At 40.3% G+C, this 27,646-nt stretch overlaps 1 protein-coding gene across 2 annotated transcripts in view; it reads right to left on the reverse strand.

Annotated features, from left to right (window-relative positions):
• Positions 1-8,869: 8,869 nt before the first annotated feature.
• Positions 8,870-27,646, reverse strand: part of pbx1b (pre-B-cell leukemia homeobox 1b) — a 69,611-nt gene continuing 50,834 nt past the window's right edge. The window contains exons 4-9 of one of the 2 annotated variants that reach the window (XM_008296965.1): positions 25,241-25,431; positions 21,132-21,267; positions 19,092-19,251; positions 16,187-16,299; positions 14,369-14,458; positions 8,870-11,861 (exon numbers count right to left, since the gene is read on the reverse strand). In XM_008296965.1, coding sequence (XP_008295187.1) covers positions 11,769-11,861; positions 14,369-14,458; positions 16,187-16,299; positions 19,092-19,251; positions 21,132-21,267; positions 25,241-25,431 — 783 coding nt within the window. In that variant the 3' untranslated portion in view covers positions 8,870-11,768. The remainder of the gene's footprint in view (positions 11,862-14,368; positions 14,459-16,186; positions 16,300-19,091; positions 19,252-21,131; positions 21,268-25,240; positions 25,432-27,646) is intronic. The other variant, XM_008296974.1, reaches the window with a different exon arrangement.

Genomic DNA, 27,646 nt, shown 5'->3' on the forward strand with positions numbered 1-27,646 from the left:
CGATGTGGTTGTGTGATGAATAGATTTCAATCAATATTCAAATAGGTATGTGTTGATACACTGAAGGTTCTGCTTGTCTGTGTACATGAAGAAACTAATCATTCTTAGCGTGTTGACACAGACAAGACAGTCCCCATCAAATGACCATCCCAGCATGTTAGACAGGCTCCATGATCTGATGTCCGCTCCGCATTTCTGCCGGTTTCCTCTTCCTCTGCTCGTCTTTGTCCATTTTGCTGCAGTACCAAAGGTGAGAATAATGAGGGTGGACGTTGCTCTGTGTGGCCTGATAATGTCAAAGTGTTTAAGGGGGGAAATGAGGAAGTATCGGTGCTGACGTGTGAGGGGGGCCTCTCTGTGCGCCGGCTCACTCTGTCCACTCCAATCCCTGTCCCGCTGCACAGCACAGTGACCGTGCTGCTGTCACAGCATGCAGGCCCATGGCTGACCTACATACACCCTCTGTCCCCAAACAGGCAGACGTCTCGCTGTGTCAGCCGCCGTGGTCAGACGCTCTGCTGAGACAGCTCAAAGCTGCACAAGGTCACACTTGCGTCCACAGATGAGGTCTAAATTATAAACAAAGACCTAACGAGCAGCGTCCTCCCAACCTTACAAAACAGAAAGATTCAGCCGAGGTTTTCTGCTGAACCTCCACCCAAAGTTGTAAGATGAGGCCCTGATTGCCAAATGATGCCGTGTACATTAGGCTGGTGTAGTTTATCAGTTTTATAGCACAATGTTTTTCTGTTTTTCCTGTTTGCATACAGGTTAAGATAAGAAATGCATCAGTGACCGTGTCGTCACATTTGTTTTGGTGTGATAATCAAGTTTTGTGCAGATTTCCAATTTCAGGTCTGAAGTTGGAGTTTATTTTCACGATGGATTATTTAGGTAAATATATGCATAAGTAAATATACACATGAGAACAGAGATACTTGGAAAAATAACCCAAGTTTGAACCTTGTTTCTATTAAAAAGCAAGATAAGAAACAATCAGCTCTAGCATGTTAACCAGCTGTATAATGTGGATATGTACTGTAGGTATTTAACAGTATGGCTTGCTGGGAAATTTTGAAAACTCTTGAAGATAAATGTAGAAATAAACCTAGCACACATTTAGTCTGACAGGTCCACCAGTGATGTAGGTTTGGAGCTACAAAACAGGATTTCTGACATGAGTTTTTCATAACATAATTTTTATACGTTACAAAAACAAGTGTAAATAATAACTTGTAATATTTTTTAGGTCATTTATTTGCCATTTCTGAAGCGTTCAATTACATCTCTAAGACACTGATGAAGATTTTTAAGTTTTCAAAGAATGAGCAGTCATGCTAAAAAAATACTTTTACATTAATATGTTGAAATCATATTTATCAATGAATCCAGTTACTGTACAAAAGATATGTCTAAATTAAAATGACTGGTACAGGTTTGACCTGCTGAAGATCTTATAAGTGAAAGAGTTTATTGTGGAGGAAAATATGTGTTAAAGAGAATGTGTTTAAAAAATGTGATCTTGCCTCAATGAATGGCAATTTATGTTTGTGAATTAAGATATTAATGTGATAAAGGTAAATGGTTGTTAAACATACATCACAAGGGCCTGTAATGTTCCCACATCTAATGAAAAACATAATAATGACATGCAGGGTAGATACAGGCATTGATTTAAATTGCACTCAGTGGGGAGGCCCATACAATAATGCCGCACTATCACTGCTATCACAGCCTTATATGAGCCATACCAGTGGACTGTGTTGTCTATGATCTCAGCTTTATTGTCTTTTGATATGCAATTACAGTATTAATTTCCTCAGTGTTATAAAACAACATCTGGGTCTCAGTGTAATCCATTCATGCTGCTTCACAAAACCAAACTGCAGTAGCTAAGTGGTGAAAATTCACTGAAGACGTGATCATAAAAACAACAGAAATGTCAAATTTTGGCAGAAAGGTGGAAAAAAAAGCAAAAGTCCAACGATTGCGCTCTAATTGATGCTAGCTGGTGTGGTAGCCTTAGCTAAAGCTCATTTACCCACTTGTCCCCGAAAACTTTTTCTTTACCAGGTAGAACTGAAAAATCAGCTTTAATGATCTAGTATGTTTGTGATTGAGATTAACAAACCAAATAAGACAGTAGCACAATAAAGGAGGAAAAAGTGACACTACACACATACCATAAACTAGCCCTGCTAAAAGCTAACTAGCCTAGCTTAGTGGAGTAGCGCTCTCAATAGCTTCTGACAGTAGTGTAATTTCATGTTTTTACGAAACTAAACTAACTTTAAATCATATGTAGTTTAAGACTAATTCATGATTTAATGACTTTATTTATTTAGTAATTTCAGAATGTCTGTAATGTTTGAGACTGCATTCCTTTAATCTGGCTAGTTACGCTAGCTGGTGAGGTAGCCTTAGCTAAAGCTAGCGTACCCACTTTCTCCTGCTCAATTTATTTTGAAAATTTGTTTTGATGATCTAATATCTTTGTGATTGAGATGAACAAACCAAATAAATGAAACAGTAGCACAATAACGGCAGAGAAAAGTAACACTGCACCATAAACTAGCCCTGCTTATTGCTAATGGCCTAGCTTAGTAGAGTACCAATAACTGCCCTCTCAACAGCTTCTAACTGTAGTATAATTCGTATGATTTGATGAAACTAAGCTTCCTCACAAAATAAGCACGAATGCATTAACTTAATTACAATATTTATTTAGTAATAAGTGTTTATCTTCATTTTCTGCACCATTTGAAAATAGAGCATTGTATAAACAAGCAAAAAGGGAACAAAATTAAGGCCGTACAATGTATATGTCTTTAATATATTTTACTCTATTTAAAAAAAATTCTATTTTATAAATGTTTTATTTGTAAACTAGCCTTTAAATGACAGTCTGTGCTTCCTACCCGTTGTTTCTCACTGTCATTGTGTTGTTACAGCTCTCTGACACCTTCAGTCACACAGGCCATGAGGGGTCAGCAGCGTTTCACCGTTAGCACACACAGTCTGAGGCTGCCAGCAGACCTGCTTTAGTCTGTAAAAAAAAAAAAGGTTTCTGAAACTACTGCTTTGAATATCCATTTGAATTAATAGAAGACTGTGTATGTGAGGAGAGACAGGCAAAGATTTTATAATCACATCCAGTGCGTTCAGACGAACCCTGAGCCTTGTTGTACGTAGTGGATAATGGCAAAACTCAATATGACAGCTGCCTCCTAAATTACAATATACAGTATATAGCAGGGTACGCAGAGCAGGGGTAACTGGACAGTTTTTTTTAACCAGACATAAATCCATCCTGACAACATAATCAGCATTGCTATCTTTCGAAAAGACAGGATTTCCCTCTAAAGCGACACATCGCTGTGACCAAATGTGTCAAATGACTTCATGTCCAGAAACGCAAGCAAAAACATTTAAGAAGATGAAAACACCGACACAAACCCCCAAACAAATTAGCTCACAGTCAGCAAGAGAACGGACGTGAATGATCCCGCTTCTGTCGTTGGAAGTGACTGCGATAATTATTGCAACAGCCCCGTTTCTGAACGTCCTTGATCATCTGGGCAAAAATTATTTTTTTTGTTTCATTTTTGATTCATGTTTTGGAGAGATAACTTTCTCATTCCTTTAATAAAAGCATCTCCTGGCACGGTTTTAAAGGTTTTTTTTATTTTTCCTGTACATGATAAGGTCCATATCTTGCTCATTATGGAAGCTTTAGGCAAATATAAAGAAACAGTTTAGAGCCTTAAACTCCCACACCCAAGAAAGACTTAAATATACTGCAGATTCTAATTCAAATGTTCCACGGTTGAAGTAACTTGAAAGGCTACGATGACGCACACTGATCTGTGAAATCTTTTCCAAATGCCTTCTTTATGAAAGTTGGGATCAGAGGAATTCATTAAAGATCTGTGGGTGGCATAGGCAATACGTGTACTGAGGCTTTGCCAAACTGAACACTTTCCAAATCTGAACTCTGCAACACTGACTGGAACACACCCACAGTCACTAATTACTTGACCCTATTCCTGCAGAACCTTTTTTTTTTTTTTTTCTTTGGAGTTACTTTGTGATTCATACGAGATCCATCAGCGGAGAGGAGGACTTGTTTCATCTTATTAATGGAGAGGCTTTCCTTGAGACAAAGCCTCTCCATTATGGTGCAGACCTCAGACCTTGCATCGTTGCTTCAGCAGCCTTTCCCTCAGGCACATTTGTGCAGTCTTGGTGTGTATGTGTGTGTGTGTGTGTGTGTGTACATGCTGGCAGGCGTTGATGTAACTGATGCATATTATGCGTTGTGAATGGGTCCAGCCCCTTGATGAGCCTTGTTATTGTCATTGATATAATGTGAGCCCTGAGCCCGACTGCATGTGCCACATGCGTTGAGGTCTGGTTGAGGATGATTGATCTGAAGTTCCAGTGATGAGAAGGCTCAGATGTACTCAACTGATGAGGTCAAAGAAGACAGATGAGATTATCTGTTTGTCTTACATTCGTCTTACGCCGTATACGGTCCCACGCTTGTTCCCTCGATTCAGATTGAGAGCCCCGAGTGTATGCTATAGAGACATGGATGAAGGAGCTCAGATATAAGCAGTGGGCCCTGCTTGCTGCTGTGGAATGGAAGACAATGAAGGTAGTTCTGGTGTTCTATGTGTCTTCAAAGACTTGTAAGACACATGAGGACAGACCCATAGCTCACGGGAGACATTGTGTATGTCATCTAGCTTGGAAACACTTTGGGATGCCCCAAGCGGTTCTCCACAAACAGTCATCTGCACGAGCCTGCTGCCACCACAACCCAACTCCAGACTAGCTGCAGAAAATGGATGGAAATGAACTTGGGACAGCGGAGATCTACATTTTCATTCAGTAACCAATCAACCTTTGTAAAATGCTGTGACTATACTCCAGTATTCCTGCACAAGATGGCAGTATAGGCTACAAACACGGCATCTACCGCGTCAGTTTTGACTGCCTACTAGTGAACCATAATGTCAAAAGGACAGGTAAATGGTGAGCTGAGGTTAAAAACAAACAAAAAAAAGTATAACACATACACACACAGCACTGAAACTGTGTGGTTTGAGTGATTCACTGTAAAAGTGCATCTCACCACTGGAAAACAGTAAAACCCACTGATTGATAGTAATTTATTATGCATAATCTGGAGTAGAATATTAGACGCCTTTTTACATTTCTTTGTTTATTTTAAATTCTTTTTGCCAAAAAAGTCAAATTGTACATCAGCCAGGTTTCTGTGTTCACTTCTCTTCATGTCATGCAGAGATGTTCCAGAGGACATGACCTCAGTGTCCTTGATGGCAGCTATGACATTCACTGACTGCAGACATTTTGACTTGTCACAGCAGCAAAAGGTGTTACAGGTGTTCCGGTAGATCAGGGATACGCAGCTTGTTTAGCCAGGAGGTCTGTTTTACAAACTGACAGGAAGTCAAGTCGCAGTTATTTATAGAGCACATTTAAAACAACAGCTATTGAGCCAAAGCGCTTCTCAGTAGAGAAATGAGATTAGTGTTACAAATAAAAAGTTAAAACCCCTCGAAATTATACAAAATACAAATTAATCTGACTAAATTAAATATGAAAGTCAAGCCCTTGCAGTATTTTCTATATAATACAAATCAACCTTAAATGTTAAGGTCAGAACCAAACACATAACTCATGCTTCTTTTCTCTGTAATTATTTATTTTTCAAATTAGCTAAGTGACAGAAAACAGATATTATCGAACATTTAATATATATACAAACAAAATGACCATGTGACTCAATATAATTTCATTCTGAATTAAAACAGCGGTCAGAAGACCAGCTGCTGTTCTATCAATATACTCTATATATTGTTTGCTATATGAATATCATTAAAAAAAAAAAAAAATCACTAACTGATGATTGTGTAGCAAATTAGATGCGTACCGACTAATTGTTATTATTTTTTACCACTGATTAATCGTGCCCTTAACTCTCTAAATAATTAAGTGTTCCTTCAAAATACAAATTTAATTTAATGACTTGATGAACTGCCATGGTTTGCCTGATCCATCAGAATATTGTTTAGTGTAGTTTACTGAAGAAAAACTCATTTAGTAGTTTGTAGCAGACAGCGATAAACCACAGGATGAAGAAAAGGAACAGTCTCTACATGACAACCTTGAAGGTAGCTTCCAATCCTGCAGTTAAGGGAAAACTTAAGGGAAACTTAACTTGCAGTACCGAGCTACTGATTCTGTTTTGTTTTTTTTTCTTTCTACATTTTGCTAACATTAAACTGTGTTGAACATTTGAGGTGAACCCTCAATGCTGTCACTTTCAAACAACCTTTATGCTACTTGTGAACATGCAGAGAAGAAACATTTCACTGCTGTTTTATGCAACTGGACCACATGTGAGCTGCTCCAGATCTCAACCCCTGATTACAGACTGGTCGAGTCTGGACTAGATTATGCCAGAAAGACCAAAGAGTCTCTAAAACACAATATCTGGTTTGTAAACTCTTTAGTTTATTTATAGAAATTAAATAAAGGAGGAATTATATCATGGTTTTAGATTGGAACCTGCATTCATGTCTACAATAAGCAGCAACATTTTTTGTTATACATACAAAAACAAAGCAGGTTTACAAATCAGAGACTGTGTTTCAAAGACTGTGTAGCCTCTCTGGCATAATCTGGTCCAAATCTGACCAGTCTGTATATCGTCGTTCTAGATCTGGACCTGGTATCTTAAAAAAAACAAACAAACAAACAAAACAGCTGTGATGTTTGTTTGTTTTTTTCTCGCATTTTCACAAATAGAATAAAGGTTTCACAAATCTGAAGGTGGGTTTCAGACATCATTAAGGATTTTCCTAAAATGTCTAACAAGGTTTTCACATCATTAAAATGTGAAAAAAAAAAAAAAAAACTAAACAGAACCAAACTGAAGATTAAGTTTCCCTTAGCTGTTCCCTTAACAGCCATATTGGATCCAAACATCAATGTCGTTTTGACCAGCCTGTGTACAGTTGCTGAGCAAAGCTCTGCAGGTGCCTCCACTTTATTCTGAGCTGCTGTCAATCATAACGACATAGCATCAACTAATCAATGACAAACTGATCAGAAAAATTGAACAAACTCATCTTAAATAGTTTGGCTTGTGGCCCATTGTTTGGGGGGTTGAGGCCTGATACCTTTACAGCAACCAGGCAGCAGGGGGCGTTATTTTGGCTGTACTTGTGTGGAGCTGTCATGTTGTTCACCTTTATATAAAGCGTCAGTGGAGGCTCTGGTCTACTAAAGCGTCCCAGTCATGCTATGACAACAGCAGCATGTGGACCAGCATGCACACTACCAGACCTCTGAAAACTGAAGCAGCTAAATGGAACTCGGCCATCGTTCATTTTCTCATTCAGACCTGTGCTTTTCCTGCATGTCAAACTGCCGTCTGTGAAAATCCACAAATCTTTTGTCATGTTAATGAAATTAGGGTATATTTACATATTTAACGTAGATGAATGGAGTGACATATGCAAGCATAAATACTATTCTGATATTATATTATAGATTGTTTTATTTGAAGACATAAAAGTCTGCTCAGCATAAACATAAAAACCTTTACTTTTTAACCAAATTTAAATGGGTTTAAACCAAGATTACATGGCTTTTGACTTGCAAATGATCAACTAAATGGCTCTTAATGACCTGCCCTCTTTGTTGTACGTCGACATATTAACACCTGCCAGCTGATTCTCATTCTTCAGCTGGATTTTAGAGTGAATGAGTTTGAGTAAAATGGCAGGAAAAGATAATGTTGTGGATTTTCATAGGACCCATTTCATTCATTACTCTTTATCTATATTTCACTCCAGTGTTTTGTCAATGGATAAAGGACTTGAGATTCTGCAGCTGATTCTGCAGCTGACTGGATTTGCATCTTCTCACTGTGTAAAATGGATAATGATCAGTATAGTCTTCTTAGAAACCTACACAGCATTCGTCATGGTGCAGCACGTTATCCAGCCCGTTTGTTAGAGGAATCAGAAATTCAAAAGAGCCAACAGTGATTTTACTCCGAATGGGATTTACACCTTTTCACCATGTAATGACTGAATCAGCCTCACAATGGCTTTTGGTTTGCAGGAGCACATGAATACATTATACACGTCCAGCACCTTGAACAGTGGCTAAAAGAAGCCCTTTGATAGAAACAAGGAGGCTTCTCCATGTAATTACACTTGATCATGTTTGCATATGTCACTCCCACAGTCTCTGTCACGCTCCGTGATTTCGGATGCTCCTGGGAACCTCGTCCTAATCCACAAGTTAATGTTTGAACCCCTTCCTCCTTTTTTTTCCTTCCCTTCCAGAGGAAGGATGAATCGAAAGAACAGAATCAGACATCCTGTCTGGTTTATCTGGAGGAGAGAGATAAGTGTGGATTCCGCCTCTTTCAGGGAACGCACATTAGCCATGCCTCGGAGGGAGCGCTGGGTGTGGGGAAGGGTGGTGGGGGGTAGAGGAGGCGTCTGTCTGCCGGGAGCGCACAGCTTTCACTCACTTCGAAAACTGTGAAAATGTCCCCTTCACACCCTCGGCAGCTCGGCCGAGCTCCGGCGCTATGTTAGTGGTGATAAAATGCCTCCGTGCCACGGCATAGTTGGAAGTGAGACGTGCAATGTTATCCAGAGGTGTCGGACTGACAAGTCTACAACGTGTTAAGTTGTGTCCTACAGTGACTTCTGACCCTGACCCTGTTACAAAAGTCTGGAGGAGAAAGCACACTCAAGTTTGTGGTTGAAAATGCACAAACAGCACATGAAAGTTAGCAGGAAGAATGACAAAACTGCAATTTATGCAACAAAAGAAACTATTTATTTGGGATACGCATTGCCAGTACAAATTAAGAGACCATAAAACCTACACCTTTCAGCTATTTTTCTCCACAGAAAACAGGTTTTGAATTGGAATTAAAAAGACAATAGTTTTCCATTTGATACCTTTTTACATACGCAGAGATCTTAAAAGTTAAAACCTGTCAAGAAAAAGGCTCCACGATTTCACTCTGAAATCCTTATAAAAAAGAAGTTAACATTCAAAACACTGCAGTACGTTATTTTATTGAAGAACAAAAAGACATGCAACAAATAAAACATTTTATGTTTTACAAATTGTTCATTTTTCTTTTCATGTCTCTTTTCCTTTTATATTCAAAAACTAAAAAGCATCATTACATGAAGCTTCGATAATATTTGACAGGCAATGTGAAAAGTAGAGTTAAGCCTTTTTTTGAGGGGTGCAAAAACAATCCTCGTGTTTGCCTTGCATGGCCGCCGCTGTCAGTTCACGCCGATGACTTCCGAAGACACGACTGAGGCAGGTTCTGTGCATCACTTCAATGGTGCTCGGCCCCTCGGCTGTAATACTGAGCAGGTGAGTCGAGGGGGGAGCCGCTCTGAGTCATCCGAATGTTTGCTGTAGTCAAACCGCCACGCTGTAGCTCTGAAACATCCATGATTTCATACATGTGTAATAAATACAAACACACTGACAACTGCTAAAAAAAAATACCAGGCTGTTTTGTGACTTTTTGGGATCGTGGGACTGAATTTAGTTTCCTGTCAGAGTTCAGTTCAGCTAAAAACAAAGCCAGAGGGCGATGTTGACACTAACTTTTCACGCCACCTTCATTGGGACAGTAGCCATCTCGGCTGCAGGCTCGTGTCGATGGTCTGAGTACAAAACAAATAAAAAGGATTTCACCCTAAATCCAACAGAAACTCAAACAGGCTCCGTTAAAATAGCTACTGTCCAAATTCAAAGATGCAAAAGAAGAGTAACGGTGCATATCTACATACTGTATATAGAGCATTCTTGGGCTAATTCACATATAATGGTAGGATAAAAGGAAAAAAAAATCAAATGAAGAAAAAACAAAACAAAATAAAGATGACTTATTCACAAAATGGAGACATAAAAATATATCCAAACATCATCTGGATTTGTGTGCCATCAGGGTATTTGTTTCCATTTTAGTTTATATAAACACTACTGTATTCCAACGGCATTTTTTTTGGCTTTGAATACAGAGTACTGGAGCATTATGGGATGCCCACTAGTACCGCAGATAATAAAATGCTTCCAAAAGTGGAAAAACAAAAACCTTGATAAAGCTGATCCCAATGTAGAAGATAAAAATTCTGCCATTTCTGTTTTTTTTTTTTTTTTTGGTATCAAAGTATGTAAATGCTGATATCTCATGAGGACTACTGTAATCATGTATACATTAGACCACATACTATACTGTACATACAACAAAGGTCACAATTTTAATTTCACATTTTGGATTGGCTTCTGTCGATGAATGTAGTGTGAAAACAAAAACAAAAAGTGAAGGGACTCTTGAATACTGAGAAGATAAACACTGTTCCATTTTAAAAAAAAGTCTCTGATGTTGGTACAGGACGTAAACTGATCAACACTGAATGGACATGGAGTTATATTTGTGCCTGAATTCTGAGCACACAGCGCCGACGCGTGTTTCATTCGCTCGTACGCAAAGCATATTTTGCAGAGAAAGCAAAAAAAAGTCTATTCTGTGCTCAAACTGAGCCGCCACGTTGTCAAAATTTTGACCACAAATATAATTCCATACGAGAAAAGTGAGTGTGAAATCTGACATGCAATGTGTAAAATACCTTAAAATCAGAATTTTCCTTTTGGATTTGGTTACCAGCAGTATTTGGCTATATTGATGTCACTGATACACATACATACGCTATCTGATAATGTACTGTATAGTATGACTACTAGAGTTAAACTGTTTTCTCTTTGACATTTACAAATGTTCCCCTTTTGACTTCAATCGGTAGATGCTATTGTGCTTTAAAACATATTGACCTGCCGTAATCGCTGCTACCAATTCAAGAGTTTCAGCTCGTTTTTTTTTTTTTTTATGGGTACAGCCGACGTGCACGATAGAACTTCAGCTACTGAATTAGTTGATACTCGAAGATTGCTGTACTGCACGTGAGCAGAAAACGTCGCCACTGTGACGAGAAAATATAAAATGCCTTATATGTCTCTTGGAGAAATTCTCAATACAAATGATATAAACTGAGGCTGAATACTTGGATAACACCCGACTAATAATACTTCACAAAGTATGGCATGAGAAATGTAAGGACACGAGATTAAAAACATTATCAAAATTCACCTCCAGGGTTGAACTTTGGCACTATAGATTAACAAAAAAAAACAGCGTTAATAAAAAAAAAAAACAACAGTGTAGTGACGGGGCATAGTGTGGTGAAAACTGCAATAATTATAAAAATTTGTAAAACCGAAGCATTTTAAATGTCGTCTGCTCAGTTGTTATGTCGAATAGAGGTAGTGTGAAAGCATTTCAATTTACAGGACGTGGGGGCGATATGCTGCTAACGGTGAGCCTACACAATGTAAAGGTACATAATGTAAAGAGAAATACAAAGAGGCAGCATGGACATCAAGTGGAAACTGTACAAACTGTGAAGTGTGGCTATGAGTCCCCTACGCAGGCTGCTAACGGTGGTCCAGATAGGAAACTTTATGTCCGTATCGATGAAAATCCCCAGACCCCGACTGTGTCCAGCTGTGTCACATCACGTCCAGTCCCAAAAAAAGGGGGTTCAGGGTTTTTTTGGGGGTGGGGGTTAGAAGGGCGGGGGGGTGCAGTGGAGGAGGAAGGTAGGGATCGAGAGGATGGAGGAGGATCAGTTGGAGGTGTCGGAGTGAACGCTTCCAGGTCCTTCTGTGGGCGAAGTCACTGATGAGGGGGTCGGAGCATCCTGCCAGCCACCGTTTGCCTGGGAGGGGAAACAATAAAAAGGGAGAAGCGGGGGTGAGTCTGTTTGTTTTCGTCTTCATTACTCGATGCAGAGCTCGAACACACTGAATGGAGGTCCTGAGGGCGAGGTGGTGTATGAAAGCTGGGATACTTTGAACTGCACACAGCCTAAAGCCAAACTGAATCCTGAAGCTAACAAATTACCGCTAATACTTCAGAAGGAGACTGACATAAAAAAAAAAAACAAAAACAAAGAGAAATCTGTACCCCATCACACGCCGCACGCTCAAATTCAAGTAATGAAGACAATACGCCCAAGAAAAGTCAAGATTTTCGCTTGAAATAAAAGCCCGTCGCTGTCGTTTCAAATAATACGAATATATGTAAATTGTACGGAAGGGGCCTCTGAAACAAAACGAGCACAATCATGTGCACTAATTATGACGCTGACAGCTGGAATTAACATACAATATGAGCTCTGGAGGGCCTTCCCACCACCAGAGGCAGGCCTGTTGAAGAGCATTTAGGATATTAATAGTAAATTTACAACCATCAGAAAAACTGGAAATGGTCCTTGACAGCCCTTCATTTCATAGCCTGTTATTTAAGGCAGCAGTGTGTAATCAGAAGTGGAGAGGTCAGATTGTAGAGCGTCTGACTTTGGTGACGTGCCGCCTGCTTCCCAGTTCTAATTGTGGCGCTAATCGTCCACAGTGTGCGCTATGTATCTGTCTTTTCTTTCTTTTTTTTATTCATAAGTTCAGATAAGATGAAGTGAAATCTGTCTTGAGATGTTAATTGTTCATGCAGGGTGTTTAATTTACAACAAATGTGCAACACAGTTTTTCCGCTAGGAGGTTGTAGGAGACCTTTTCATATATATTTGTAGTTTCAAAATATATTTTTACATTTTTTTTATTAACAGTGAACCAATTATCCGAGTAGCTCATTGTGAGATCCAATATTCTCCTTTTTTTATTCTAGGTGTTGTTTTTTATTCTATTTTATTTCATTTTAAATTGATTTGCGCTAAAATTCATTAATTTAAAGATGCAGTATTTTGGCAAAGTCCCACCCACAGCAGTTTCTGATTGGTTACATGGCACAAGTAACAGCCAATCAACACTAAAGTATAAATGAAAAACATAAATAAAGTTTTGAGTTGGAGTTTGTGCTATACTAAATGTAAAGACAAAGATTTTCCAGTCTCTTTGATGAGTAATAAATGGCATTGGTAAAAAATGTCAGTCAGCTATAATTTATGTAGAATAATGCATCTGGAGCTCTTAATTTTGTGGCCTAAAAAGGCCACAGTATTCTGTCAAAGATGAACAACTTTGGCAAAAAAAAAAATACAGCCACTGGCAAAAAATACCATATCAAACCAAACTGCAGTGCACATCTTGTAGTAAATAAATAATAATAAAAAAAAAAACAAGTGAAAAGCAAAAATTCCTAACTTACTCGCCTTGGCTACATAAATCACAGGCAAACAGGCTGGCAGACAGATATCCTGCTCTTACATTATGCATCGCAGGGCTCCTTTACAGGGTATAAAAGTGAATAACACAGCATATTGTGGCAGTGTAAGATGTGGTAGAGCAAGCAGGCGTCCAAGGAGAACCGTATCTGTGAGGTCAAAGGACTGAGGAAGAACAGGGCCTGAATACGTTAGCGGCCTCTCAGGGTTAGCACAGCTGGCTGTGGGATGCGCTCGGAGCAGCCAGGGAGCCTTATTTGAATACACATACATGTTTTTATACGGGAGACATTTCATCTGATTATCATATGGCCGGTGAGGCACGACGACGACAGCGGAGGAACCCAGCCGCGGCTGTGACCGTCCTCGTCCTCTCAGCGCGGCTCGCTGTCAGGGCCATTAGTGTGGCAGGAACATGATCTGAGCAATGCGCTTGGATTGCTGTCCCAAGTCCACACTCTGCTCTCCTTGTGTCTGTCTTATCGATTTTCCCCTTTACGACACGGCTTGTCGCTGTGAATTTCCCTACTGTTTGCCGCCGCCAGCGAGCAACCCCCCCAACCCCCGACTTCCATACCCGAACTCTGCTGCAAAATAAGACAAACACATCGGGAACACGCCCCTGTGGCACACGAGGAGCTGTTTTCCAGCAGCGTGAGGTTTTATTTTTAGGCGTTGCCACCCGGGAGGCATTAATGGGAGCCTCTGGCCTCGGGGCTGCTAATCATAGGTCAGGTGGTCGGAGGGATTTGAAGTCCGGCACACGAGGTGTCACCTGCTTGTGCAGTTCTCTCACGGCAGTCCGTACGTGGCTGCAGGTGCTACGCCAGGCCTGATCGAACATGACAGGCTCAGACGGCGGCCCTGCATGTGTGCGGCCACGCCTGCGTACGCTGGGCAGCGCGCTGCCCGTGGCACGAGCGATACGCGAAGCAATCAACTAGGTGACCATGGAGCGGAGACAAGTCCTACTAAGTGGCATTCTGAGCCCTATGGCTTTGAAATAATTGGTAGGGAGAGAAAGGAAAAAAAACAAGAATGCTTACATTGATGCCCTGCGGACTGTACATCTGGTTGGCTGTGAGTCCTTCACTGTATCCGCCTGTCTGACTGATAACATGGCGAAGGGTATCCACCTGAAACATTCAGAAACAGCAGACAAAGCAAGGTCAGAGTCAACACAACAGAAGCAAAAGAGAAAAGAGAGAGGGATGACAAGACAACAAGAGAAACAACAAGAGTACACTGCTGCAAGCATGTCCTTGGAGACAACAAGGTCCAATCAAACAAAAAGAGAAAGTCTGGATAAAGAAATGTTTGCTTTTTGCTCGCCAAAATTAAACTATTCACATGGTGACAAATATTCTGCCCTTGAAGAGTCTCTGTAGAGAGTTTAGTCCTTTTTCACAACAGACTTTTTGACTTAGCAGAAAAACACAGGTGTAATTAATAACATTAATGACGGCTCTTTTTCATTAAGCTCCAAGTCAGCTGATGGTTTTATAGAAGCTGTGCTCAAGACTGGGGTAAACAATGTTAATTGGAAAATAAGTTGAACAAGTGCGTCCATGCAAGCAAGGTTAGTAATATTTAGGTTACCAGCATCATGTCTAACAGCATCTTGCCAAAGCGCTGCAGTTGAAAATGAGCCAGCTGGCATTACCGGCACATTTACAAAAATGTTGATTAACCCTGTAAGCCCCCGAGCAAGTTTTTACTTCTGCCACATTTTTACTCACTGTGGGCTCATTTTTCCCTGCAATATAAAACCCTGCATCGCTATAGAAACAGCACAACCATGGCTGGAAGTAGATATGACTTAGAAATGTCTTCCACGTTGTATAACACAATTATAATGTCATAAATGATGAAAATCGGTTAAAGTAAAGTTACATTTTTGTCATTATTCATTTGCCAAAAAATTTAAAAAACTGGAATCGACATGTCCAACATTCTTCCAAGTACCCACAGCTGTTACAAATGTTGGGAGGAAACGACTCTACTTACTACAGATATTTTACTATTGTCTACTGTCTGCTTTGTGTAAACACAGCCTGCAGTTCAGCCGAAAAGTCCCTGAATAATGGCTTCACAGTGCAGAATTTTTGGATTCTTACAGAGTCTGGTGCAAACGTTATGTTGAACAATCAATGTGGCATTCACACAGTACGCCCTGTGACAGCCCACAAGTTTCTACAGTGGAAAACTAACCAGTTCTTTTACATAGTGTTTAACTCCTTTGTGCCAAAGGAACGGTGGGGCCACAGACCAGAGATCACAAGTCAGCACCTAGTCTAACATCTGCAATGCACAGAGTTAATGAGGTTGTCCAATGCTGCTTGTGGAATTTTGTCCTGCTCCTCCTGAAGGCTTTGACAAAGCTGACGCACATGTTAGGAGACAGAATCTCGTTGTTGGACATGTCAATCCAGAGCTGTCTGAACTGCTTTCTTGGATAACAAAAGGTGGCGTTGTGGACATTCAAGTGCCTGGCCACGGCCCTGACTGACACACCAGCTTACAACATGCTAACAGCCCGTTCTCGTGTCATGTGTGGCATCGTTTCATTTGAATTAAGCTGCATTTTAGGATGACCGTTTATAGGTTGACTCAGTGGTCCAGAATTTGTCACTGGCTGAATAACTCAAAACCTGTTGGTGCACAATGGACTAAATTGAACTCTTTTAGACTTTTCTCTATATCACAAAAGAAGTCCATTTGCATCCATTGTGTCTTGGTTGTAAGATATTTGTGAGTCGTATTACTAGCAACACCTGTTTACAAGTCAAAAAGTCTGCCATTAGAAAGGTGAATAAGAAAAGTAGTGGGTCTGCCCCCCTGTATCATCTTCAGTTCTGCCCTACCTGCGACTGCACGTTGGCTCCCACCTGAGCCCCCTGGTACGAGTCCCCATTGAGAGACTGCACGCTCATGAACAAGTCCCCGGAGTTTGACATGTTAAAAGAGCCACCAGAACCTGAAAGGAGAGAGGGAGCAGTCGAATCACAGAGAGACAGAGAGCAAGCAGAGGAAGCAGGTTGGCCCGTCCAGGCAGCAGCCCAGACGAGCAGCATGCGGAGGTTAGCTCGCAGCCAGACAAGGCTTTGTTAGATCAGAGGAGCCGAGAGGAAGCTAACAGAGGACAGAAAAGCTGTGTGTCGAGGATGTTTTTAACACCAAGCACACAAAAAGGCAAGTCGTTGATATAGTAGGAAAATAGAATTGAAGAAGCAGTCCAACATCGTGAGAAATGCACTTGCTGTCCTACACAGCTGCACCACACACCCATGTGTAATATCACCTAAATGTCGAATTCTTACAAGTTGCATCACTCCTCGATAATTGCAGTATCTCTGTGTTTAACAGTAGATTATTTAGTGCTGCACTCCCAACATACCGTGGACGACTTTCACAGTCTAGCTCTGAAAAACCAACAGGCAAGTACTTAAGGCATAGAGGTTATCTGAGGTCATCGGAGCTTCTTTACCAGTTCAGACAGTGTGAAGGACATCGGCCTCTATAGACCGCATACAAGGAGAAATACCCTTTCTTTGGTCAGATGAGACCAAGATAATTTTGTTGATATTGTCCGTAGGGTCCAGCATGTTTGGCATTAACCTGGTTGGGACCACTGCAGTGAACGTATCGTCCTGACAGTGACGAACAGAGGTGGGAGTGTGGGGATACGGGGCTGTATGAATGTAAAAGGTGTTGGACAGGTGACATTTATTAAATGTCTGTTGATATTCCAAAATACTGGCAACTAACAAGATGACTCCCAGGCTGCACAAGTCTGGCAGAGGAGGAATATTCCAGCAAGATTTTGTAAAGAAGGGAAAAGTGAAAACTTTGACCTGGCCAAGTATGACGCCTGATCTGATTCCACTAAAACCTCTTTGGGGTATTTTACAGACGAAATCAGAGTAACACAACCCCTCCAACAAAAAGCAGCTGAAATAAATAATCACTGAGAATTTGGCAGAACATTTCACTTGAAATTTGGTATCCTCCATGCTGACTGACTTTTGTTGCAGAGAGTTTCAGTTCAGTGATATGGCACATGGGTGTACTCACTTAGGCAGCTAGCAACTATTAGCTTAGGTTTCGTAACCTTGTTTCAAACAAATCAAGCATCAAATAGGCGACTTTTGATTAAACAGGATAGAACATGTAAAAGACAGTTTTATGGTGGTGAAGAAAAGGAAAATTATTTTTTTTTTGATCTCTCAGAATACAATGCTACCACAAACTAGCTGTTTTCCCCCGCTAATGCTAGGTTTCATGTGATTTAAAGTAAGACAGCAAATGCAAACATTTCTCAAAAAGACAAGATTCTCATTTTAAAAGATAAGTCTGGCATTATTCAATATTTTTTATACTTTATTTATTACATTTTAATTAATATTTTATCTTCAAAATGAATTGTGTTTGTCATGAATTCTTGTGCGGGCTAGCTTCTGTTCCATTAGCTTTAGTAGCTCTTGTTCAGGAAATAAGGGTATGTGTGGATAGATCACCGCCCACTTTCACTTGCCACAAGAAACTGATTGTTTGGTTGGAAAAAGTTCAGAAAATAGTAATAAATGTTGTCACTAGAGCCCAAAGTGACATCTTCAGTACACTTGTATGTACATGTTCAGTGTGGCAAAATCATCATTTGTAAAGTAACCGAACCTGTCACATAAATCTAGAGAAGTAAAAGTAGATTGTTTCCTTTTTAAAACGTAGTATGTGGCTCTCTATACCTTTCATATTCCTGCCCCGTCTTTGACATTCAACTCGAAGCCCATTGTTCCCACTGATGACCCCACTTTTCAAAAAATGGGTCAAAAAATGTTTCCTAAAACAGTCAAACACTGGGGTTTATAGCAAATGTGACTGAAATTAAAGTTATAGTCTGTTGGGGCATTGTTAGCCGCCTATAAATACACATTCTATGTTCAACTGAGTACTTGCAGTATCAGGAAAGTGAATGTGGGATTTACTCAAAATAAACTACAACAGACGGCTTCCCGCTGCAGGAACTCGGGGCAGGTGTAAGGTAAAGTGAAAGTTTACAGGAACAACCCTTTCCAGCAGTTTTTAGGGTTGCTTAGTAGTACCAACCCTGGTGTCGATACTGCTTTAAAATGGACTTGAAAGAGGTTTGGTTCTTGTGGTAGGAACATGCACAAAGGTTCTGGATGCCCTTAAACAGCCCACAAGTTTCTGCAGCGGAGATACGTGTGTTCACTGTAATGAAGAAACATCAGCATGACACTGTGGCTCAGTGACGCTCAATGGAAAGAATAGCACGATCAGTTCATCATTATGATCATTATTGGTTCTTGTCAATCGTATGTGATTTGTCGACCATAAGAAAAATACAGAATATCACCAGACTTATCCTTTGAATAGCAGCACAGACCACGATGAATACAGAGTTAAAAACATGAAGAATACGGTTAATTGAGACCAAGACAAAAGGACAGTAAGAATATGGAGACTTGGCATGGGGCTCAGGTTGGCTAATCTCTGACACAGCTTTGCTCTAGAGGGGTAGTTAAACTTGTTAGGGGAAACCTGTTCAATAAAATGACGGTGCATTACCAGGTGACAGGCGTGTTCTGTGTAGAAGAACTGCCTTTTCCTTTAAAGCCCTAATTCTTTCATCCCTTACAAATAACCAGCATCAGCATTGAAAGAGCCTCAAACTGCTTAGCTGTAGTAATGCACAGAGAGGAGGTACATGTCTAATAGCTGAGCAGAGCCAGGGACTTCCTGTCTCACCTGCAGAGTTTGGAGTTGAGGGTGAATTTGCTTGGCTTCCATGTGAGGATGCATTAGCCGCATTCACGGCAGTTCTCGCAGCGTACATGTTGGCTTCTTCTTGGAACTTACCAATGTTTTTCTTGTATCTGATTCTTTTATTCCCAAACCAGTTGGAAACCTGAGCAGACAAACAAAAGGGCATAGTTTAACTCTCGTGACATGTTACCGCACAGAGCCTCTCAGAAAAATCACGGCAGCGTTTAGCTTGCATGGCCTTAATGGCACGTGTAACACTGCAGAGAGCCTCTGTCAGAGGTAGCGGCTACACAGACTGGTGCTGTGAATCTGCATTAGTGCCAGGATGGAATGATTGCCAATAACAGTCTCATTATGTCACCATGACTGCAGCTATCATCAGAACTCACGCAAGCACCAATCAGTCAACATCCGCTAACACCCATTACGGCTAATGGACTCCCAGATGAAGCCGGGGGGGTAATCCCAGCGCTAATGATAAACAACATTAAAATGAAAACCAAATCAATCCTGCAAAGTTTCCAATACACAGAGTAGGTAAACATTCTCCTTTATTATGGCCAAGAAATGGAAACTCTACAAATCATTCAGCTTCCACAATCAGGCCCAGCTGCATCCTCCAATCATTTGGTATAAATTAATGAAACCAATCGAGAAAACAATCCATTCCCAAATGATGGATTCAAAACACAAACTGCTGTTTACCTTGGCGTTGTCATTGCTTTCCTTATTATCAATTCTCACAGGATTGAAACAACTTGAGTGCTAGAATGCAAAAATGAAAAAAAAAATCAAGGTGCCTAAATATTTGACTCCTCTTGCATCTCACGGGTTTTTGGATGCTTGATAAATTATTGTCAAAATCGTAGGAGATCAGCACAGACATCCGCTTTCAGAAGCTGATGGATTTGCTAATTAGGTGAAAGTAGCTGTCGATTAACCCTCTGAACTCCAAGCAGTTTGTGGCTGTTTTGTCTCCCGTCCTGTCACATTTCCACTCACTGTGAGATCATTTTTCACTCAATTATAAAGTCCTGCACCTCTACGGAAACAGCACAACCATAGCTACAGGCAGAGGGACCTCAAAATGTTATCATGTGCAGTTATAATGCCATAGATCATTAAAAAAAAGGAAAAAAGAAAGCTGAATTTCTTTGATTGTTTATTAGAGCACAGCTCGCAGTTCAACCCAGTTCAGCTAATTTGGCTCTATACTTTTATGATTTGACTGTTGGTCGCTACTGAATCACTCGTGGCTATTACAGAATGTGAAACACTTTCCTTTGGCAAAATTTTGAATGAGATATATAGAAGTAAATGATGAAATATCACAATTTTACACTTGATTGGGTTAAGTAACAATGATTGTTTCTGTTTGTTATGGTTTCTGACTGATAAATTGTGCAATTTTGGAGATTTATTTTAAAGATAATGTCACTTTCAAACCAGCCTGTGGGTTTTGAGGTTCAGAGGGTTAATCGTCACATTGCTTTCAAAAGAGTTCAGGGCTTTACCTCTGAGTTTTTTTATTTAATTTGAAGACTAGCCACAAAGTAAACATGCAGTATACATGAATACATGTATATCTGCTCTATAAACCTTTGTGGTGCAGTTTGTAATAATACTTGGATTGTGTTTAGGCTTTGTTTTGTGGGTTGTAAAAAAAAAAACAAACTGCTCTACTATGTGACGCTATAAATAAGAAGTATGACAGCAGTGTTGCGCTGAGCTTCAATAGAAACACAGAGTCACTGGTCAAAACTTGCTTTATCTGGTTTGATTTTCAAGATTACAATCTTATGACATGGCATATTTATACTGCGAGTGCTTTGTTGTCTCAATGAAAGGTAAAAGATTAGAGGAGCTGTCTGTACTCATGACAGTCACAAAACCTATTATTAGGTTACTTGCCAAGACGCTCACAGTAGCTTCAGATTAAAAATCGTCTTCATCTCAGTGTTGTGTGTGCAGTGGTGCTCTGCTCCTACAGGTGGTGTGAGGAGGCAGTGATCTGCGGTGTACCTGGGCCACTGTGATGGCACACTTCTTTGCCAGCTCTTCTTTAGCCTCCTCGCTGGGGTAAGGGTTACTGAGGTGCGAGTAGAAATACTCATTCAGGATCTCTGTCGCCTGCTTGTTGAAGTTTCGTCTTTTCCGTCTGCAACGAGAACGTCGGGAGTTAAAGCAGGAGTAAAAGCCAGCCTACGTTGGGGCTGCACAGCACATCGCTTCAGCAATGACATCGTTAAGTCAAACACGTTTTTTTTGCTGCTTAATGCAAAAAGAAAACAGTTCTCATCTACAACAGAAGTCTGGAAGTACATCATTTACTTTGACTTCGGCTTTTTGGGGGGAGTTTGTTTTTTAACTTTATTGATTGCTGACATGCAGGCTCCACATATGAGCGAGGACATATACATACATGTTTTGGAAATGTGGCAAAATACAAAATTTCTGGTCTGAAGTGAAGGATGAAGTTATTATCTTAATGGGATATGACTTGCAGCTCTCCCCTCTTTCAGTGCATTTTGGCAGCCAAAGTGGACAATGCTAGGGACAAATACAATGCTGAACTAATTCAAATTCTCTTATATATATAGCAAGAAAGACAATTCTCACATTCTGGATATCGAAGGACAGCTCTAGGACTGGTACAAGGAGGGCCTGAGAATACTCCCTCTGGAAAAGCTGGCCTACACCCTTCATGACAATACTGAAGGATTTATTAAGATATGGCGACCTATCCTGGACAATATGGACCCATTCTAGTCTGGACTTTGCCAAGTTTTCATTAGGTCAACACTGTTCTAGTCAATTTGAGAAACAATGACACCCTGGTGGTGGAGAGGGGTGAATATCTTGATTGTTTGTTTGGTGTTGTGTGTCGTTTTTTTTTAAATTTATATATCTTTATTTCTATTTAATCTCTGTTTGCTTTTTGATATCTGCTGTATGTTCATGCCTGTTCAATGGTTTTAAAAAAAAAGTGTGAGAAAATAAGGTTCAGCTTTGTATTGTTTTGGACCTGTAAAGAAATACAAACCTCAATAAAGAGAAGTCAAAAAAAATAAAAAATGAGCGAGGAACAGGACAGAATTACTGAAAAGGAAGATTTGGTTGCAAAATAAAACAGAACATCACATGTATGGAAATATTTTGGCTACAGAAAAGATGACATTGACCCAAAACAGATACTCTGTCAGGGAACTGTTGCCGCTACACAAGGCAACAAGGTTAATTTTATCTTTTAAATTGGCACCACAAAGCTCTGTATGATGAGCATAAAGTCAGATCTGAATGTCATCCACAGCAAGCATCTATTTTGTATGCCTCTTCCTGTGTTATGCACATGAGCAATTTACAATTACCTTTTTTTTTTCCTTCCACCTTTTTGTTTTATTTTATTTATATTCTATGCAGATGCACTCCCCAACAAAATCACCCCAAGGATGATTAATTCTTGCCAAATAGAGTTATTCAAGTCATCTGTGTTTTTATCATATTGCAATATATGTCACAGAAAAGCAAGATATCACAATGTCAGTTTTTGTCCAATACTGTGCAACCGTAACCATGACCTGGTAGAGTGAAGGGTGGCGTAACATGCTGTCCAACGGTGTCTTTTTTTAATACGACCACTAGGAGTCACTTTAAAACAGGCAGCTTGTGTTTCTGGAAATTGACAACTTGCATTAGCATCACATGCAGCCTCAATCTGCGACTTTACAGTTGCTCTCAGAGTGCTGCTATAAAAGCTGGATGCATCCGTAAACGCGGCCGTCTCCCGGGCTGCAAAAGTGACACATGTAATTCAACCCTGCTGAACGCTGTGACATGTTTTAATATGGAAGAGGCGGTTTGCAAAACGCTGCTTTGCAATTCAAACCATTCATCTAAACTGTATTTTTTAAGCCCAGCATCACTGATGTTGGAGCTGACCTTGCTTTGGTGGTACATTACTTTCTTTGTGCTGCACTAGAAACTTTCAATTTAGCTGCGGTTTTGCCTTGAGACACTTTGTCGGGACTCAGGAGAACAATCTTGGCTCAGAACTGCTGATCTACGGCTCTCTATATGAGCAATCATTAGCGGTGGCAATAAAAGCACATACAGGGCCATAATAATTAAGACAATATCTGCTACTAATTGTGGACAAATAAAAAAGTCGCAATGTGTACGTTAACATTTATAAAGCGCTTAATAGCAGTGTGCGGCATCTAGATATTTAAATATCTGGAAATTAAAAGCGGGTGTAACGCTGGGTATCACACCTTTGTGCTGTAAAGGGGCTGAATGACACAAACCTCTGGCTGCTTTGATTTATAGTCGTGTACTGACCCGATGATTAGATAATTACTGACCCAAAGAGCTTATTTTGAACCTATTCTCATCATTTTATTTTTGGGGTCTGCTAGAATATGTTTACATGCTCTAATGTTCAGAGACACATTACTTCCTATAATACTGTACACTGCTGCTTCTTCCTTCCTCTGTCTCAAGCTTTATTTCACCAGAAAACTGAACCAAATCTCAGCTTAAATTTATGCCATTTAATCAAAATCACTTTGATTCTACATGCCACGTTTAATATTTTTGCCAAAAATGAACCAGTAACAGCAGATTCTGTGAAAAACTAAAACATTCTTTGCTCCTTAGTGCAGTCATGAAGCCATGAGTGTGTCAGCTGTGACCAACAGTCATGTCACAAAAAACATCAGGGACTTTTGGGCTGAACTGCAGGCTGTGTTTACACAGAACAGACAGCAGACAACGTGGAAAGGAATTAAAATTGTATATTTTACTGCTGGAAGCACGAATAAAGTGTTGGTAAAAAATAAGAAATAGAAGGTTCAACTTTGTTTTTGCATGATTTGTGGCACAAAATACATGTTTGAGTTCTCTCTAGTTCTAGCCGTGGTTGTGCTGTTTCCATAGAGGTGCAGGAATTCATATTGCAGTGAAAAATAAGAGTTAAAATGTGACAGGAGCAAAATAAATAAATAAAATAAAAAGCACAGCTCTTGCTTGGGGTTCAGTGGGTTAAAATTCAGTTTAATCAGATGGTTTTCCTTTTAAAAAAAAAAAAAAAAGTAACAATGAATTCCTGTTGTGGACTTATTCTTTATGCTCTTGTTTCTAAATTAATTCAGCATTTTTACAGTTTTTGAATTTAAACATGCAGAAGAACACACATGCAAAATCCCAGCATACTAAAAACGGCAGCACAGAAACAAGGGAAGACTGATCCATCGTGACATACTGCCATAAATCTTTCCACGGTTTGCATATTAAACACGAACCCTGCTAGATCCCTCAACACAACCCTTTAAAGCAGACAGATATCACATGCTGATGCCCATGAGTTGACTGACCCTCCATCTCCTGCACCTATCAGGTCATGTCTGCATGTGCCACATCTAAAGAGGGCTTTACATAAGCTGGAGGGGGACCCTGTAAAATCTCTTTGCATGCATCCACCGGTGAGGAGATTTGTGCTAAAATCTCTGTCCCCCGCTCCAAAAGCCTGCATGAGAATATGTAAATGTGCACAGCATGGGCTCCAGCAGCCAGTAGATTAATCAGCGGAGCCGAGCAAGGCAGTGCCTCTCAACCAGCGAAAGCTTTCCTCTTCCTCTCCCTTCCCCTCGCTGCTGCGCCACCACAATCATTTGCAAGAGAATAGATAGGGAGCTTTGTAAGGCAGCGCATGCCTCATTTAAATGTTATGCCTCCAACTCAGACTTTGAGTGAGATTTATCCTTGGAGAAATGTATGCAAATCCAAAGCACGCATCAAAGAGAACAAGCGATTACATTAAAAAAGGGAAACAGTTAGCGTTATGGAGCACGCAGGGAGCTCTTATTGGCCGGTGTTGCTGGGTATGCTGGTCCAAATGGCATCCGTAGATGCAAAGCAGCCCGGCATGTGTGGCAAGCAGCGAAAACAGCCTGCGTTACAGCATGTTTATAGCATGATAGGCCTCCTACATCCGCCATTCATATGGATATGAGGCTGAGAGGGAAAGCGCATGATGAGGTGTTTGTAATGTGGTTGAATTGTGAGGTTATTTGTGGTATGGAGCGTGGTGGTGTGGGCTTACAAAACACACACATGTATACAAGGACACACACCTGGCATCAAGGAAGCGGGAGCGCAGGATCATGACGGCCTCGCAGGTGCTCTGTTTGAGCTGCATCTGGATGGAGCTGAACTTGCGGTGGATGATGCTCACCATGCGCTCGATCTCTTTGGGCGAAATCGGCCGCGTGCGCGACTGCTCTCGCAACAGGTTCATCACATGGGTGGTGAACTCGTTACACGCCTGTGGGGAGGATACAAACACATGCGGTGAAACGTCAAAGAGCCCACTTCCTTTAAAAGTCTTGAGAAAACTGCAGATGAGACCTCAATTTGTCAATGTGGCCGTGTCAAATTCACTGAGTGTAGTATTTAAAATTCACAGATGATGGAAATCTAAAACCCAGCTCTTTGCCTAATGCAGTTCTGGGGCGAGCTTTCTCCCTGAGCCAAGAGGGAATTTAAGCACTGATATGTTTCATATTTAACAGAAATGGTGATGGCAGTATGTTGAGAGGAACCAATGACAGCTGTTCCCCTCTCAGACACACACTTTCACAGCATAGCCAACCCTGAGAGACGAACACGCCACAACGTTTCATCCCCCCGTGTGACACCAGGCGTGAATCTGCCACGATATTACACTCCGACTCTGCGTCTCTTACTGTCTCCTCTTCTTTATTTCTGCACCTCCCGTCGATCTCTCTCTGGATTTAGCCGTGTCAGGCTTTGTCTGTGTCTGTCTATCTGCCTGTTCATCTGTCTTACTCACATTCATCTGAAAGGGATGCTATTGTCATGAATGCATCGCTTATCAAGGCAATGAGAGGAAATCACCCCCCCTCCGTTCTAACAAACTTTCAAGGCTATACTTGGAATGCACACAGAGACACACAGCGCGCTGCATATGATGGACTATTCTAGGGTAAAAACACAGTCTAAAGTGAATTCTTACTGACAGCGATGTACATTGAGGAAGCAGTTTGAGTCTGCGAGGGGCTGCCACTTGATTTAAGACTGATTCCGGCTCGGTGGAGAATAAAATCTGGGTTATAAAGTTCAGGAGAGCAAAGGAGAAGTGGGGAGATGGACCAGTTTGGCAACAAATAATCGTCTGAGAAGTGATGATGCATTTTTTGGGGGGTTAGGACGGCTTCTTTTTGGTGTACAAAGTGCACAAAGCTGTAAAGTTCTGACGCAAAATGTGAGAAAATAACCCAAGGTAACATATTCAAATGTGTTGTTTTGTCTGACCAACAGTCTTGGAGGTAATTGAGTTCTGTACTTTCTCTTTTTTTTCCTGAAAAACAACCCAAATCATTTCTGAGTTATCATAAAAATGCATTTTTTTCTTGTCTCCCACATGTGCCCCAAGGTCTGGAACCACAATAACCAAGACTTCTGCAAAGTCAAGATAAGTGGATCATAAAGTTGCGCTAAAGTCCTGGAAGTTGTCAAAATAAGTTAGTCGATCAATGAGTCAGCTAACAGAAAGGAAACCAACAATGTTTCTTATTCAAACAACTGATGAAGCCAAAACAACAAATATCTGTGGCTCAAATGAGAGAACTGTTGATGATTTTAAAGAGAACATCTTTGAGTTTTGGACAGTTTGATGGGCATCAGTCATTAGCAGACCTTACGCTGTGCTGGGACGGAGTCCACACACTCGTAGTAAGTATTTTTAGTAATAATTTGCCAAGAATCTTTATTAAATTACTATTCACACGGTGACATTTTTTTGGCCAGCAATTAGAATTCATTACAAGGACAAATGTGCATTTTATATATTTTTTTTGGCATGGACACTTTTTGTGTTTTGTTTTGACATGTGACACTGGAAAACATTCAGGAGTATCTCTAGTTCTTGGGCTCTGATACAGCAATTCTGACCATTTCTTTGTCTTTTTACTGTAGTTTACTAACATTATTAAGCCCACTGCTTATTTTTGGTTGTTGTTGCTACATATTGAATGGTTTAATTGTAGAACAAAGTAGAACAAACAGGATTAAAGCTTCCTCTAAGACATTTAGGTTTAACAAGAAGGAATTCAAACATATATGTCAAAATGTAAAGCGCTAAAACTGCGACTCTACTGAGAATTGGAACGTATAACTTTGGTTAAAGTACCAACACTGTTGAAATGCTCTGTTACGAGTAAAAGACAGGAATTCAATTTTTACTTAAGCAAAAGTATGAAAGTATTAGCATCAGAGTGTACTTAAAGTGCCAAAAGTGAAGATACTCATTGTTCTAATAATGTATTATAGTTAATAATGCATTCATGTGTTTTTTATTTTCAGTTGGAGCTGATAGAGGTGATTTACTGACTTTATATCTGCTGGGTAGCTTTTAAATTCCCTCTTGGATCAATAATGATCAATGTACATAATTTATTTGTTGATCATCTTTTGCATCATCAGACTAAATCTAAAAGTAACTTGACTATAGTGAAATA

The sequence above is a fragment of the Stegastes partitus genome, unplaced genomic scaffold (genome assembly GCF_000690725.1).
Source record: "Stegastes partitus isolate 25-593 unplaced genomic scaffold, Stegastes_partitus-1.0.2 Scaffold25, whole genome shotgun sequence".
NCBI lineage: Eukaryota > Metazoa > Chordata > Actinopteri > Pomacentridae > Stegastes > Stegastes partitus.